Source organism: Poecilia formosa, unplaced genomic scaffold, assembly GCF_000485575.1.
Source record: "Poecilia formosa unplaced genomic scaffold, Poecilia_formosa-5.1.2 Scaffold397, whole genome shotgun sequence".
In the NCBI taxonomy this organism is placed as follows: Eukaryota; Metazoa; Chordata; class Actinopteri; order Cyprinodontiformes; family Poeciliidae; genus Poecilia; species Poecilia formosa.
Window position 1 is genome coordinate 219,436 of NW_006800336.1, and position 15,479 is coordinate 234,914.

General features: G+C 41.5%; 2 protein-coding genes across 3 annotated transcripts in view; one reads left to right on the forward strand and one right to left on the reverse strand.

Moving 5' to 3' along the window:
* LOC103154728 (N-alpha-acetyltransferase 15, NatA auxiliary subunit) overlaps positions 1–7,706 on the forward strand; it is a 17,046-nt gene extending 9,340 nt beyond the window's left edge. The window contains exons 8-20 of one of the 2 annotated variants that reach the window (XM_007576122.2): positions 1,224–1,319; positions 1,623–1,729; positions 1,859–1,931; positions 2,027–2,196; positions 2,270–2,422; positions 3,751–3,879; positions 4,123–4,336; positions 4,430–4,623; positions 4,720–4,828; positions 5,771–5,869; positions 5,948–6,091; positions 6,909–7,006; positions 7,080–7,706. In XM_007576122.2, the coding sequence (XP_007576184.1) occupies positions 1,224–1,319; positions 1,623–1,729; positions 1,859–1,931; positions 2,027–2,196; positions 2,270–2,422; positions 3,751–3,879; positions 4,123–4,336; positions 4,430–4,623; positions 4,720–4,828; positions 5,771–5,869; positions 5,948–6,091; positions 6,909–7,006; positions 7,080–7,289 (1,796 nt within the window). In that variant the 3' untranslated portion in view covers positions 7,290–7,706. Of the gene's footprint in view, positions 1–1,223; positions 1,320–1,411; positions 1,603–1,622; positions 1,730–1,858; positions 1,932–2,026; positions 2,197–2,269; positions 2,423–3,750; positions 3,880–4,122; positions 4,337–4,429; positions 4,624–4,719; positions 4,829–5,770; positions 5,870–5,947; positions 6,092–6,908; positions 7,007–7,079 lie in introns of those variants that run through there. The other variant, XM_016662999.1, reaches the window with a different exon arrangement.
* Positions 7,707–8,941: 1,235 nt separating this feature from the next.
* Positions 8,942–13,479, reverse strand: LOC103154730 (malate synthase-like). The gene is made up of 9 exons (XM_007576124.2): positions 13,121–13,479; positions 12,359–12,515; positions 12,084–12,282; positions 11,211–11,289; positions 10,517–10,609; positions 10,351–10,423; positions 10,093–10,160; positions 9,323–9,447; positions 8,942–9,242 (listed from the first exon to the last, which is right to left on the reverse strand). The coding sequence occupies exons 1-9, from the start codon at positions 13,205–13,207 to the stop codon at positions 9,065–9,067; spliced, it is 1,059 nt and encodes a 352-aa protein (XP_007576186.1). The 5' UTR covers positions 13,208–13,479; the 3' UTR covers positions 8,942–9,064.
* Between the last annotated feature and the right edge of the window lie 2,000 nt (positions 13,480–15,479).

Consider the following 15,479-nt stretch of genomic DNA (forward strand, 5'->3'; position numbering starts at 1 on the left):
CGATCATACACTTTTTCACGGAAATCGACCGATTACGATCGGTGACCGATCGATCGGCACACCTCTAATAATTATATACTGAGGGGCACCAATGAATTGGCTATGATTTCCTTCATTCTTGGAGATTGGTGATTGGCCGATACTTGCATTCTTCCATTCTTTTGCAGAGCAAAAGAATCTAGAGAGGATGACTTACAACCCCACCAGGTCATGTTTGCAATCAAGCTGAAAATTGTCCCAGTCCAATCATGAGCCATTTACTCCAGGCCTCTCTACTCTTTACAGATATTTTATCTTGAATCATAAATCTGTGTCTTGGGATTCTGTTCAAATCATGTCTCACATCCCTCCGGCTGCTCTAGATAGATAGATAGATAGATAGCATTTATTGTCATTGAACAGAATTCGACGAAATTTCCATTGCAGCTCCCGTGCAAGAGGTCTAACACCCATCTCACCACTGGGTCAGCTGACATCACCATGCCAAGATTGTTTACGTTACCGGAGCCACTGCTGGATGTTAGCCTGAATGTTAGCATGTCATAAAAGCAACCTTCTGCGTATGACATTCTGTTTGTGCCACCTACCTGAGACTGATGTGAGCAGATACAACTTTGTGAACAATCAGTAATGTGTGTGTTATGCATTTACATTTCACACACGTTTGGCTTGGTGATTACGCTAGCAAGTAAATGAGTCATCACCAGCTAATAATTATCATCTGAATGCTGATTGTGATTTTTCAATCACAACCAGCAAATCAAAACACTGCATCACTTTACAAATAAACAGCAGAATTTTGGAAAACAAGAAAGGTAACTACTGTCAATAGTTTAATGTTGTACCATCAGAATATTTAGTTAAGCAGACAAACTTACTTATTGTCCATTTTAGATAATATCTCTTCATTGATTTACTTTTAAATGTGACCAGTATTGCATAGCTTACGCACTGGCAGATAACTAAATTAGGATTTAAGTGAAGTGAAAAAAAACTATAGCCCTTTAGTAGGTTTTCTCAAACTAACCCTGGAAACTGTATTGTATTCCATATATTATAGTTTGGTGTTTCCTCACAATTCACGATAAATCCTCTTAGTGTGTTTCTTGCATGAAAACGACCTTCTGTGCAGTATTAGAAGCACTTTAATATGAACAAAAACAACTCTAAAGATCAAACGGCGTTAACATGTTGGCATTAAGTGTCTGTGTGTGTGTCTTCAGGCAGTATAGAAGAGCACCAGAAGATCTATGAGGAGTCCTGGGTGAAGTTCCCCAGAGGTCTGGTTCCTCGAAGGCTGCCTCTTAACTTCCTCACAGGTAAACGCAGGACAGCCTGCTGCTAGACACTGATCCATTAGCACTCTTAGCTCAGCCTTTGGGTCATACTGATATCAGCATGGCTGCAGCAGCTCCCCCTGTTGCAAACATTAACTTTAGCACTACAGAAACTATCAGGTGGAGTACAGCAGGAGAAGGATCAGGTGGTTGAGTTGAAGATCCTGGCTCCAGGTTCAGTGTGATCCTCTCCTGTGGAATCAGACAAGGTGTGGTATTTTGGGCTGGTGACTCCATATTGCCATTCCAGCATCACATTCCTGTCTCCTTGTTTGTTCCGGTCAGGGGAGAAGTTCCGGGAATGTCTGGACATCTATCTGAGGATGAACTTCACTAAAGGCTGCCCTCCTGTGTTCACCACGCTCAAATCCTTGTACACAGACGGAGAAAAGGTTAGCAGAACCGTTCTGCTGGAAAGTTTCTGGCTGAGTATGAATTAACGTACTTTGTTCATTTTTCCATTTTAGGTAGCGCTAACTAATTGTTTTTCTTTTGTTTTTTTATGTTTTTGGGGCATGCAGGTTACGATAATAGAAGAATTAGTACTTGGCTATGAAAGCTGTTTAAAAAGCAGTCGAATGTTTAGTGAAGATGGTAAGTGTTTCTATATGTCCTAATGCATCACTCTGATTGGTTTCATTCTAGCTGTCTCTAAATGCAGGAGTTGTGTGTGTTACGCATGTGTGCAGATGATGGGAAGGAGGAGCCTCCAACCACCCTCCTGTGGGTGCAGTACTTCCTGGCCCAGCACTTTGACTTCATTGGCAAGGCCAGCCTGGCGCTGGAGTACATCAACACGGCCATCGACAGCACACCCACACTGATCGAGCTCTTCCTGGTCAAGGCCAAGATCTACAAGGTATGACGGTGCACTCAGAGTGATATGCGGCACTGGGATGACACAACTTCCAACTGTCCGGCCTGATCCGCAGCATGCAGGCAACATCAAGGAGGCGGCTCGATGGATGGACGAGGCCCAGGCGCTGGACACTGCCGACCGATTCATCAACTCCAAGTGTGCCAAGTACATGCTGAAGGCCGGCCTTATAAAGGAGGCAGAGGAGATGTGCTCCAAGTTTACACGGGTACATTTACACTGGTCACTGTTTGCCTAAAGGTGGTTAGGCTGGAAGAATAGCCTGCCTCAAGGGATTTAGGGACCAAAACATCCTGACTGCAGGGTGTCCATTCATCCTAAAAAGCTTTAGGTTCATGTATCTAAAATTAAGGCCTTAAAATGTCCTGAATCCATGAAAAAGATGCATGTTGGCCTTGTATATATTAATCACAAGTCTTAAATTTTGTTGTGGCAGATCTATGTAATCTCGTATAGTATATGGGGTTTTTTGTATTTTGTCAGGCAAAAGTTTAAGTCACCGGAAACATGATTGTTGTGTTCTGTGACTCAAAGTGGTTAAGGCTACCACCAATACAGTGATCCCTCATTTTTCTTAGGGGTTGTCCTCGAGATAAACTGCCAGCTCCTCTTTTTAGACTCTAAATGGATTCAACATTGCATTCTCTTTAGTTTTCTCTGTTCTGTATGTAATGGAGACTGAAATTAAACGTGCCATTTCTACCAAAGTTTTTGAATGCGCTTCCTAACGCTCCAAAGCCTCCGGTCCATAACTCTTCAACATGCCGTCAGTTCCCGGTCAGAAAGACTCATTTAGTTCAGAGTTCATGAGATGATATTCAGAAAGGATTCTTTTATTGATTGATTTTAGTTGCCTCTGAGATGAACTCTTTGCATAAAGTCTGCCATGTCCTCGCATGAGGGTGTTAATTATAACCTGTCAAATGACCGATGGGCTTTAAATTTTCCTGTCGTTTAAAAAAATAACCGGTCAAATATGGTAAATATTCCGTTAATGCAACCTCTGACCACATGGCTAATTAGCATATCAAAACAATCACACATTTTAACTGGTTTTCCTTAAGCTTGTAGGTCATAATAGATGTTACTAACACTATACATGGAGCACAAAACTCCTCAGCAGTCTGTCTCTCTGTTCGGTGTTTTAACCACACAACCAGACAGATTTTTAAAAGAAGCAGCAAAAGCAAATGAGGTGGATCAGCAGAGCTGGTCAGTTGTCTCTGCTGCCTGCATATTGAGCTGTTAGCCTGTCATGGTAGTCATGAGACTGTCATATAGCAATATACTTCAGTCAGAGACTTCTTCAGATTTGCAGCAACACTGACTGCTGCTGGAGATCTGCTTGTCCATTAAGTCACCATCAAAATGACTCTTTGAAAATGTAATATCTCTCTGGGATAAAGTAATTGTGAGTTGAATTGAATTGACTCGCGGGCCCTTAAAGTAAGTGCAGAGTGTTATTCTGGATTCAGGGCTGATGCTCTTCTAACAGGCTTCATTCACCTCCTGTGTTTGTGAATCTTGTGTCTCCAGGAGGGGACATCTGCAGTGGAGAACCTGAATGAGATGCAGTGCATGTGGTTCCAGACAGAGTGTGCTTTAGCCTACAAGGCCATGAACAAGCTTGGTGAGGCCCTCAAGAAGTGCCATGAGATCGAGAGGGTACGTTTGTTGCTCACTCTGTCATCGCAGGTGTCTGTTATTGTGAAGAAATCACGTGCACATTTAATTTTTGCTCTGTTGCTGTTCCTGTTATTCTTGAAGTCAGAATTGCTTCATTTTCCAGATTGAACAGTTAATTGTTCTACATCTATTAATGTGTTTATCTGCTGCATTGTTCCGGTTTGTCAGCGTACCAGCTGGATTCATGGAACTCTGAATCTGTCCTCTCCTTGTGTCTCTCAGCATTTTGTGGAGATCACAGACGACCAGTTTGATTTCCACACCTACTGTATGAGGAAGATGACGCTGCGCTCCTACGTGGACCTGCTGAAGCTGGAGGACGTCCTGCGACAGCACCCCTTCTACTACAAAGCCGCTCGCACCGCCATCCAGATCTACCTGGACCTACATGATAGGCCACTGACCGATGACAACAAAGAGAGCCAGGCAGACGCAGGTCTGACGCTGCGTCTCACCTGGCTTTAGTAGAGAGCTACATGCTGGGTGTTGGGATAAAACACTTAGAAATGAAACTTTTCTCTTTATGCAGAGAACCTAACAGACAAGGAGCTGAAGAAGCTGCGGAACAAACAGCGAAGAGCGCAGAAGAAGGCTCAGTTAGAGGAGGAGAAGAAGAATGCAGAGAAAGAGAAGCAGCTGAAGAACCAGAAGAAGAAAAAGGAGGATGATGATGAGGAAATTGGAGGGCCCAAGGAAGAGCTAATACCAGATAAGTTAGCTAAGGTGGGTCCAGGGGTTCTTGTGTTCTATCAGCTTGAAGGAATGTTTTTGGAGTATAAGAATAAATAATAAAAACTTGGTCTGATTGTGTGTTCCCAGCCGGAGAACCCTTTGGAGGAGGCAGTCAAGTTCCTCATCCCTCTGAAGAACCTGGTGCGCAACAAGATCGAGACTCACCTGTTGGCCTTTGAGATCTACTTCAGGAAAGGTTGGCAGCTCAGAGGAGGGATGGGATCGGTCAGCCACATCTGCTGCCTCATGGCAACTTCAGATTGGCAGTCAGACATTTCTGTTTAAATATGTCTGACTGCTGTGACTAATTCAGCCTTTAAACCTTTCTCTGTTTGTTCTGTAATAACTATATAATAAATGGACTGACCCTTTAACTGACCGATACCTGCTGACTGTAACTTAGATGAGCAATCCCCAGGATTTGTAAAACTCTGACCTGCTGATATAGTTTTGAACTGATTTAAGGAAATCTCTCTTAGAGGTTCTATGGGATATATTCTCATGTGATCAGTTGTTTATTAGCTCTCTTAGAAGCAGAGGCTTCATCACATGATGTGCATTTGTGCCAACATGTCTGAGAACAGAGAAGGGTTCTGATCACCAGCTGGTTTCACGGTGCATTTGCCACTCTGTAACCTGGTTTATCTACATGTTACAGTGTTGCACTACAAAAGGTTGATGGAAACTGCAGAATTCAAAATAACTTCCTCAATTTTTGCAATATCTTTACGCTCACATGAATGTAAAAAGGTTTTTGACTTTTCTGAAGTAGTTAATGCACTAAAGTGTATATAGACACTTTTGCAGAGTATGTTCCAATGTAGCAAATTTTCTCATCCACTGATGGGTCTGTGAAATTTATCCCTTTCAGAGGGAAATACTTTTTCTGACATGTGTGGTCCATTCTAGTTTACAACCTCAACTTTCTGTTTATTACAGCCGTACATGTCATCAGCATCTGACATAACCTGGTTGGTTTGCTCCAAACCAGTAGATAGAAACACACTGAACTTAAAGGTTTATCTAAAATCAGCATGATAATTAGATGGAAACTGAGCAACTGATCCAGCCTGTTTGAGCTGAGAAAACAAAGATTTTTCCTCCACCATAACTTGTCTGTCCGTTCTTTACCTCCCAGAGAAGTACCTTCTGATGTTGCAGTCGATAAAGAGAGCGGTGGCCATAGAACCCTCCGACCCATGGCTGCACCAGTGTTTAGTGCGCTTCTTCAAGAAGGGTGAGAAAGTGACTGCTGGCCGTGTTCAGCTCCCGGTCCTTCCAGTGGTGACTAAAGTTCAGTGTTTGCTGCCTGCAGTGAGTGAGAGTGCAGACCTGGCCGAGGCGGTGAGGACCGTGCTGAAGCAGGAGATCTCCAGGCTGTTTGGAGACAGCAACCCTCAGAGCTTCAACAAGAACTACCTGAGCCAACACTCCAGCTGCATCCCCCACCGGCTGGCTGGTAGGTACGCCTCAGAGGGAGGAGCTACAGGCTCCTCCCTCTGTGGCACGGTAAGACTCAGCTGCTTTCTGCTGAGCCTCGCCCAGCTGGCCCAGCTGGCCACTCCTCAGAGCCTCCAGCACCTCAGAGCAGATCTGGGGATCTGCTCTGAGAGATCTACAGCTACAGGCTGCACCATGTTCCTGGCTCTGCTCTAGTTACTGATTTAAACATGTGGAGCTCAAGAAAACATTGGGACTGTACAATATCAAAACTACTAAAATGAATAAAAACCTGGGAAGCTAAAGGCTAATTTGGAACAGGAAATACAGAGGCCAAGCTGTATGGAGCTGAGAACAGTAGACAGACTTGCTAAAGACAGCTTTACAAGAAAGCAACAGTTTCTGCTTTCTTGCATGTCTTTGCATATTGTAAAAATATTTTACTGGTGGTGGGACTCAATTAAAAGTTTATTGAAGGGGCTGTCATTAACTAATCACTATTGCATTTTAATCAAACCATATATTGACAAAATAATTAACATTTTCAATTCAAGACCCCTTTTTACCAGTTAAATTCTTGAATAAATACAAATAGGAGCTCTACAAGAAAGATATTTATACTTTTTAATCTGTTGTTCAGGTTTTTCCACCATCAGGTCAGAGCAAAGTGTTATTCAATCCATTCATCTTTCCAGAGTTTCAGGAACTCCTGATCATTCATGGAACTTCTGTAGAAGCTGACATTAGCGTTAGCCTCTGTGCATTCTGGACTCTCTGTTGTATGCAACGTTTGCACCAGAAGCACCTCTCAGGCCCGTGTCTCCTTGTGTCTGCAGCTGCTAAGATGATGGTCTACCTGGAGCCGTCCTCTGATAAAATGGCCTGTGAGATCGCAACAGCTCTGGCCGAGCCTCTGTCTGGAAGAAGCATCCAGGTGAGTCATTTGACCACTGGAGGGCATCACAGTGAGCGCCATGGTAACTGAAGCAACTTGTGTTTGTCCCCAGATCTGCTCCGAGGTGCTGGAGGCTCTGAGGAGCGGCCAGCTGGGCGAGGCTCAGCAGAAAGCAGCTGAGTCTTACCGCGCCACTTGCCACAAGATCTACCCTTACTCCCTGACCTTCAAGCCCCCCGGTTACCAAGACAACAGCACCACAATCAGCGCCAACGGCGACCTGTCGGCAGGAGAGCACGATGATCTCGCACATGAAATGTGAGGAGAGGGGGAAGAATTGGGGGATCAGAGGGGGAGACTGCTGCCAGACGCCTTAGTTCACCACCACAGCCCCACCCCTCCCCCCACACCCACACATTGCACTGACCTGCTGGACTGAGCGCCCCAGGATGGACGGCAAAGGGAACAGAACCATCAGACTTTTTTTAAACAACACAAAAGGCTCTGCCCAGTTCATGGCATCAGAAAAGAACTGATATATTTACACTGGGAAGCAAAGGATTGTGGGAAGTGTCGTCACTGACTGGCTGGAGTGGCCTGGTGAACACAGTCTAGGTTTTCTAGAATGCCTGTGTTTTCATAAGTTCTTCTTGTAGGTGCATCTGCTTCTCACGTTTTTAAAAGTAATTTATATATTACAAACTGACAGAGGAATTAATAAAACTGTTTGCAAAACCTGTGTGACGTGTGTGTGTGTGTGGTGGAGGTCTAGGGGGTGCAAGATGGCTGACCATGCTTTGCTGCAGGAACAGGAAGCAGTAAGACCAAATGGTCAGTCACACTGTTGGACTGAATGTTCATTTCCTGTTCCTTCAGCTGCTGCTTCTTGCTGCCTATGGTCATTTCTAAGCAAAGTGGTGATGAGTTTGTGAGCATTGAAACTGAATACAACAGCACCTCTAGTGGTGGGAGTATGTTAGAGCATCTCTGCTGCATTAGTTTTGTTCGTCAGTTTTTGGGTTGAGGTTTTTCATGTTTGGACAGTTACTCCTTTTGGTTCTGGATGCAGCGCAACTGGAAAGGTGTCTGCTTTTTATTCTAACTTTCAGTTGTAATGCATAACCATGGCAACAAGGTTTTTACAACAGCTGGCAGCTGATTTGCATCCCCCAGGGCTAGAAATACTTGACCTCTGACCAGGTCATTTTAATTCCAGAGGAGTTGAAATGAGGCTTCATGGCTGCAGAGCAGGAGGTTTTCTGGATCAAAACGGGTATGAACTTTAGGATCTTGGTCCCCAACAGCTTCAGTTGGCTCAACATCCTCAGTAAACACTTAACCCTCCCAAGTGTAGACATCAGAAAACCTCAACATCCTATTCTGAAGAAAATATAATCAGTTTATTTCTATAGCGCCAATGCACAACTACCATCTCAAACAGATTATGTTTATTATTCAAATTATAAAATTTATCTAAGAAAACCCAACAGATTGCATCAAGTCATTGACTTTACAACAATCCCTCATACTGAACATCGTATAGCGACAGTGGAGAGGAAAATCTCCCCTTGAACAGGAAGAAACCTCCAGCAGAACCAGAACTTATTTCTGGGTTAATTAGTAGCCATGATTGTTATTATCCTACAACTGTGTGTTTTAATCTTGTTTGGGTAGCGAAGCCTCTGCTGTCTGGTGTCATGCATTGATTCTCTAAAGTTCGGTTTTGATAGAATTTAGCCTGCTGTTAGCTCACAGTTAAACTTGTAGGTGATCGCATATTAGTTTGGTATTCACAGTTTTGAGACTGATTCAGAATCACTTGTGGACATTGATTAAATACTGTAAATTTTAATGTACAGACCTATCACTTTTAGCTAATTTAGCCCTTCATGTTGTTTTGCTGTATGAAGAGTCTCACACTGTATTATTATGGAATTGGAGTCATTTTCTGACCAGTAATTTGAAAGCCTAAGCTGGACTAGTAAGGGAAATTTATTGGCACATTTCTCTGAAGGATTGCGTTACACAGAATTAGCTGCATACATGTCATGACTTTTAGGTCTGTTGGTTTTCCATCACTCTGCTCCTGGTTGCCCCTCACAGCTTGGCTCGTTGTCTTCCTGTTTCCACCGCTGCCTCCTCCTCCTCTCTCAGGTTCTGGGAGGTGAGAAAAGTGTGGTCCAAGTTCAGGTAAGAGGTGATGAACTCTGGGAAATGTCTCTTCAGAACCACCTCCAGGAACATGTCTGCTGCCGTGTGTAACCTCTGTTCAGTCCTAAAGCAGATAAAACACTTTAAGGGATTAGAGCAATTAAGGAGTAGAAAAGCCTAAGTCCTTCACTGCAGCATGCTTACCTTTCAGAGGGACACAGGTGGCCAAGTTCAGTGCTGACCTCCTTGGTGAGTTCAGTGACGATCTGCCTGCTCACCACCCTGCCGTCATCTTCTAGTCGAGCCTGGTGTCGGATCCACTGCCACACCTGGCACAGCCGTTTGCTAAGTTAAAAGCTGTTCTGCAGAACTACTTTATCCTACTCAGTCCAGTTTAGTTTCTGTTCAAGAATCATTGTGTCCATTGTTACTGGTAGATAGTTCTGTTTTTTATTTTGGTCCATTTTAATGCCAATCAGGACCTTCTCAGTAAAAGAAGTAGAACTGTTGGGCTGTAAACTAAGAACTCTACTAGAGTTCTTCTTTGGTGAGTTCTACTTCATAAAATCAGACAAACAAAAAGTATAATATATGAACTGTTCATTCACTTTACCCAAAGGTACTCAAAAGTTTTCTGAGGTCCTGATTGCCTGTTAGAACATATTGTGGATATTTTTCAGTTGTCTGTGTCACTGTCCTGTTTAAGGCACCAGGGCTGGAATTAGTAGAAATTCATTTTGATGTGTGGTCTGTTAGTCTACCTGAGTTTGCAGATCCCTAAAAGAAACAAACATGTTTTATCTGTGTTGCAGTCTGTCTTATTCAGTTTATCATGTGTTTGGCTCAAAGCAGGTTCTGTTGGACATGTCAACCTTCCACCACTCCTGTTTGAGCTCTGTTCACCTGTGATTTTCTATATCAAACCATCTGTGATGTATTTACTGAATCGTGAGAGGATTGTCTCTGGAACCTACCTGGGATCTAGAAATCTCTGCGGTGGCTGAGTCTTCCACCTGGCCTCTGTAGAAAAAATGGCCTTTACCTGGAAAACAGCACTATGGTCCTCTTACAGCACTACTATTAAAAAGTTAATCAGAGTTTCTAAAATTGTTTCATTATGTTAAGCAAGTTTTTAGCATCATTTTTAGCAGGGAACGGCTCCTGGTGGTTCAGGACTCAACAGAGAACATGGTGCACCTCAGTGAGAGCAAGCATCTCAGTATGTCTCTCACCTGATAGCCATGCATTAATAAACAGGACACCCACTGCAATGTTATACTTAAGCCCATAAAGAGTGACTCCTCCCTGAGGAAAAAGACAACAACAAATCATGCACTGTTAAACCTTCTTGCTACTTTGTTCCAAATAGTCTCCAATCTAACCCCTGATTCCACTAACAGAGGGCATGGACAGCAGGTCCTCAGGAGTCACACTGACATTGTCCCGGAGCTGGTGGAGCTGGTTGTCACCCTCAGTGTGAAGCTCAAACAGCTGGAGGAAAAGAAACATCACCTCTCATGTTAAGATGCCAACTTACTGCAATGTAACAACCCGAAACCATGAGAAATCATTTCCAACTTTTTTCATCACTACTGTGACACATAAGCTGTAAAATTCAAGGGAAGCACAAATTCATCTAGAAAGGGGGAAGAGTGCAAAGCAGTTTTGGAAATATTAAATATTTCACAATTTAATATTGTGAAATATTAAATCATACATTCTAATCTGCTAATCAGTTATGCATCAAATGCTTTTTTAGTTTTACTTGAGTCATTTTTTGGGGGATTGTAACTGTTTTCTTTTACTTGAGTAAAAATATGTTAAAGTGGTGCTACTCTTTGGGTGATGTACTCTGGTATTTTGAGCAGACATCCCTTTTTGAAATTGCAGAATTAGATTCATTATAATTTCTAGATATTAAATATATTTAGATATGAAAACTAAATGAATTTTCTCTCTTTCAGTTGAATTTGATATGTGGGACATAAACAGGAAATGAAATTTTGAAATCAAATCATGGTCCTTTTTCATAGAACAAAAACTACTGAGAGCTGCCTTTTGCAGTACTAAAGCAGTATAATGAGGTACTCACTTCTTGCATGGGTTTAATCAAATTCATGTCATACACCATGAAGCCATCAACACCTGCCTTGATTTCCAATAACTTCAGCCTGAAGAACAGAAAAACAGGAACAGAAGATATTTACCCAAAAGAAAGAAGAGTTACATTAAAAAGAAAAAAAAACTTTTTTTGTTTCTTTCTAGAAAGTACTATTGCATTAAGTTATGGGAATTACATGAAAAGAAACAGGTGGTAAAATCCAGCTCTTCCAATAAAACACGGCATCACCGTGTTTCAAAAATGCATCTAGTGTGTACCAACATGGAGCAGAAAATGAACCACTGTGTATTCATTGTCAGCCACCTGCCTCCAAACATGCTTTTTATGTGTATCAACCCTGATTTTAACATAACCAGATCATAAATAATGCTGAAATCCTATTATATAAATAAAATAAATAGCCCAGAATTGGTAAAGTAAGTTTTGGCCATTGCTAAACACCTTCTGTCAGCCGGAGATCCAATAAAGCCAAAATTAGCAACTGGTGTGTCTGATACAAAACTTTTAGTTTAATAGAAAACTGACTGGAAAACACTGAAGGAGAAAGTAATATTGTGTCATATAAGAAAAAATAATTTTCCCTAAAACAAAAATTGTAAAACTTTGTGTTACAAACAATAACAACATACAGTTACTTATGTATGGGTTTCTATCTTGTTCATTTTTTAATAAAAATGAGCTCAACTGTCCTCACACCTCCTCTGTAAAACCACTCCATCTGTGCACGTGCGTACGTGCGTGTGTGTGTATTGCATTTTCTCCTGTGTTTGAAACTCCATGATGATGCAGCCTCACACAGAGCCAGAGGAAACCCCTCAGGTTGTGGCGTTGTGCTGTTTGTACCTTTCCACAGAGTCTAGCACTGTGCTGTAGGCGTGTGTGTGCTGGCCGTGAGGAAGCAGCGAAGCAGCCATGCCTCCTGTGGCCAGCGCTCCCCGTCTGTGACACGTCTGAACCAGCAGGTCCATGTAGCTCCGCAGAAAACGTTTCTCCATGTTCACGTACTTGCTGCGGTCCGGCAGCAGGAAGTCCTGACGATGACCTGCAGGATGTGACCCCTTGTGACCCTTTGTGCTCTGTTGGTTATGTTAAAGTAGCAGGCGAAACATGAGGCTCACCAAACTTATTGACGAAGGAAGCAGAGTAATCCCAGATGCCACAGTTGAGCCCTGCTGAGTGTTCCCGCAGCTCATAAAGAATCTCCTCCATTTCAAACGTTGCCAACACGTTTTCTATCAGCACCGTCGCCTTGATGCATCCTAGTGGAAGACCCAGCTGCACATAAACACACACGCAGACACGCGCACACACACATACATTCATACAGACAACCACAAACCCAGAAGAAATACTTCCATTGAGGTCATTTACATTTATATTTATTCTGTAAAATAATCCTAAAACAACCTGGCTATCGTCTGCAGTTCAACACAGAAGACAGCCGGGTAGAGTGAAAACAATTTCCTAATTTATGAAAAATTATTGTCTCCTGATTGATGTAAAATATGTTAGGTGTTCTTCAAAAGACACCATGAATTATTTTTATCTCACCACCTTACAAATGAAAATCAATTTTTCTTCAAGAAAGCCCGTTCTAGTGAATTTGATTTCCAAGGTGGCCTAGAGCTGAGTGTCAGCATGGGTTAACCAATCAGATGTTTGGGTTTATTCTAACATCTGATATTGATTTCAGGTGTGACTGACACTATTTCTGCTCTGTCATTTAGACCAGACTTCTCACTGCTGCTGTATTTCCTGTTCTAATGTCAGATTTGCTCTTATTAAAAATAATGGATTTATTTTTACACTTTTACTGAACATATAAAATAGTTTAACAATTCTCCTAATAACTTATTAAAAGTCATTTTTTGGAGTCAGACCTTCTGTTGTGTCCAGGTGAAGATGTTGTTCCACAGCCTGGCCTCCACCAGGCTCTCCACCTGCAAGTTAGGGCAAAACTGAAACATGCAAACATCCCACCAATAAACCGTATGAAGATGTCGTTATATGTGGCAAAAGTACAGTGAAGCAACAAAATAAAAATTACTGATAAAACATGTTGCTTTAATACATTTAGTATTAAAACCACATATGCTGCTAGATGCTGCAGGAAGCTAGAAAAGGCTGTTTTGTAAAACTCCTATGAATCTTTTTCTTTCAAGGTCCTAAAATTCTTTGCAAACCATTGATTAATTTCTTTTATTGTGTTGCAAACATTAGGCTGTAATCAGCCACCATAATAAAGGCTCCTCCTCTGATGAATGTCCAGGTTTAGCAAGTATAATATCTCTAAGATTACTTTGTATATTAGTTCTGAATTAATCTGAACAAACTTCATACTTGTTGGTTTGGGTAAAAATGAGCTCTAAATAACTGTGGACATGATCAGTGACTGCTTTATTTGATATTTATCAATCTAAAACTCAAGTTTACCTTGAATGATTTATAATTAAAGTATTCAGTTTGGTTCTAATTATATATTCCATGTGAATTCATCACTGGGTTACAGAAACTTGATAGACATTATTAGTTGGCCTCATTATTAGTGACCTGTTTGCTCCATGAAGATAAAATGTATGTCCCCTTTAAATGCCATGAATCTCCACCATCTTAATGAACTTAATATAATCTCTTTAAAGTGTTTGCAGTGTTTCAGATTATTTTTATGGAAGGGTGAAGCGCAAAAGTCACAACAGAATTCATTCTCGTGTTACTATAAACTTGCTTTTTACACTTTGTTGACCCTTCTGGGCTGCCATAGAATTTATTCTGACATGTCTTAGCTTTCCTTTGAAACCAATCGGATTCATTCAGCTGCTGTAGTTGTGAAAAAATGCTCCATTTATGTTGGATAAGTCATTTCAGGGAGGAAACATCCTGAAATATCCAGATAACAGCTTATTTATGATGGAAACAGATGAATATGTTTCCTTATACCCAGGTGTGAAAGTAGTTTTAAATTCTGGGGGATACTATGACAAAAAAAAAAATTATATCTATCTGTCTGTCTGTCTGTCTGTCTGTCTATCTATCTATCTATATATATATAGATATATAGCAATATATGAAGCAATATATATATTGATTCTTTGTGTGCTTTGGAGTTTCTGTGCTGATAAAAGCTGGTAGCTCTTGAATTGCTACAAAACAAAGCTGTATGTCCCTCAGTCCACTGTCTGCAATGTCAACACGTTGAGATGCCATGAGACCTAAATTCTGAACTTCATGGCATGGAGTTCATCCCAGTTTTCCATGTCTGGCATATAACCGTTCATTTCAATTGATTATCACTTCAATTTTTAGAGTTATTTTTTAAAAAAAGCCCAACTAGGGACAAGTGTTGCGAATTAGCTGCTGCTATTGCACCATGATGCAAACATGGGACTGCTGTTTTATTCAGTTTGTCTATGTTGATGTGTGTCTGTCCCTATCAAATAAACTTTATAATAATTTTACCTTTTAAACTGGTTATATTGATCAGTAAGCCTATCATGACCTGTTTGTTCTGAAGATCCTGCAGCTTCCACTTCTCTTCCTATCATGGCACCTCCTCACCCTGACTCTCACCCTGACAGGAGGAACCACAGAGCTCTGTTAGGTTAAAGCTCATCTTCTGAAGTTGGGATATTTTTCCTCCAACAGGTTCCAGAGGAATCACCTCAAACCAGATGTTGGACTGGATTTTATTTCACTGTCATTTGTGAATGTTAGAGCCTCATTTTTCAACAGTGGAGCTATGAAGGTTGAAAAAGGTCATTTTGGAGAAAGTCTCATTAACATCAATATTTCCACTAAAAAGAGGCAAAAAACTATTTTTTATATTAGACAATGAATTTGATTTCACATAATTATCGCAGAAGCCATTTGTTAGTTAAATACTTAATGAAACATCTTTACTGTGTTTGACGTTTGTTGTAAATAACGTATAGTCACAGACTAACAAGGTAAAGTTTGTCTTTTATTGAACGTTCAGAAGCTACAGCGGCTGTAAAGAGCCACAGCAAAGGTAAAAGAACCTGAACAGGTGATCAACTCTAAACCACTCGCACCTTTTTACTCTCTCTGACGTTTAAGCACACCCGTTGCCATGGCAACCGCCTGCGCCCCGCAAACCGAGCGAAGATTACGGACTGAACATAACATTCAGTCCGTTACGATATTAGGTTTTCAGGCTTGATATTTATTTTGCGATCATTAATAAGCCTCCCTGAACACAGCGGTGGTTGATTAGTTAATTTT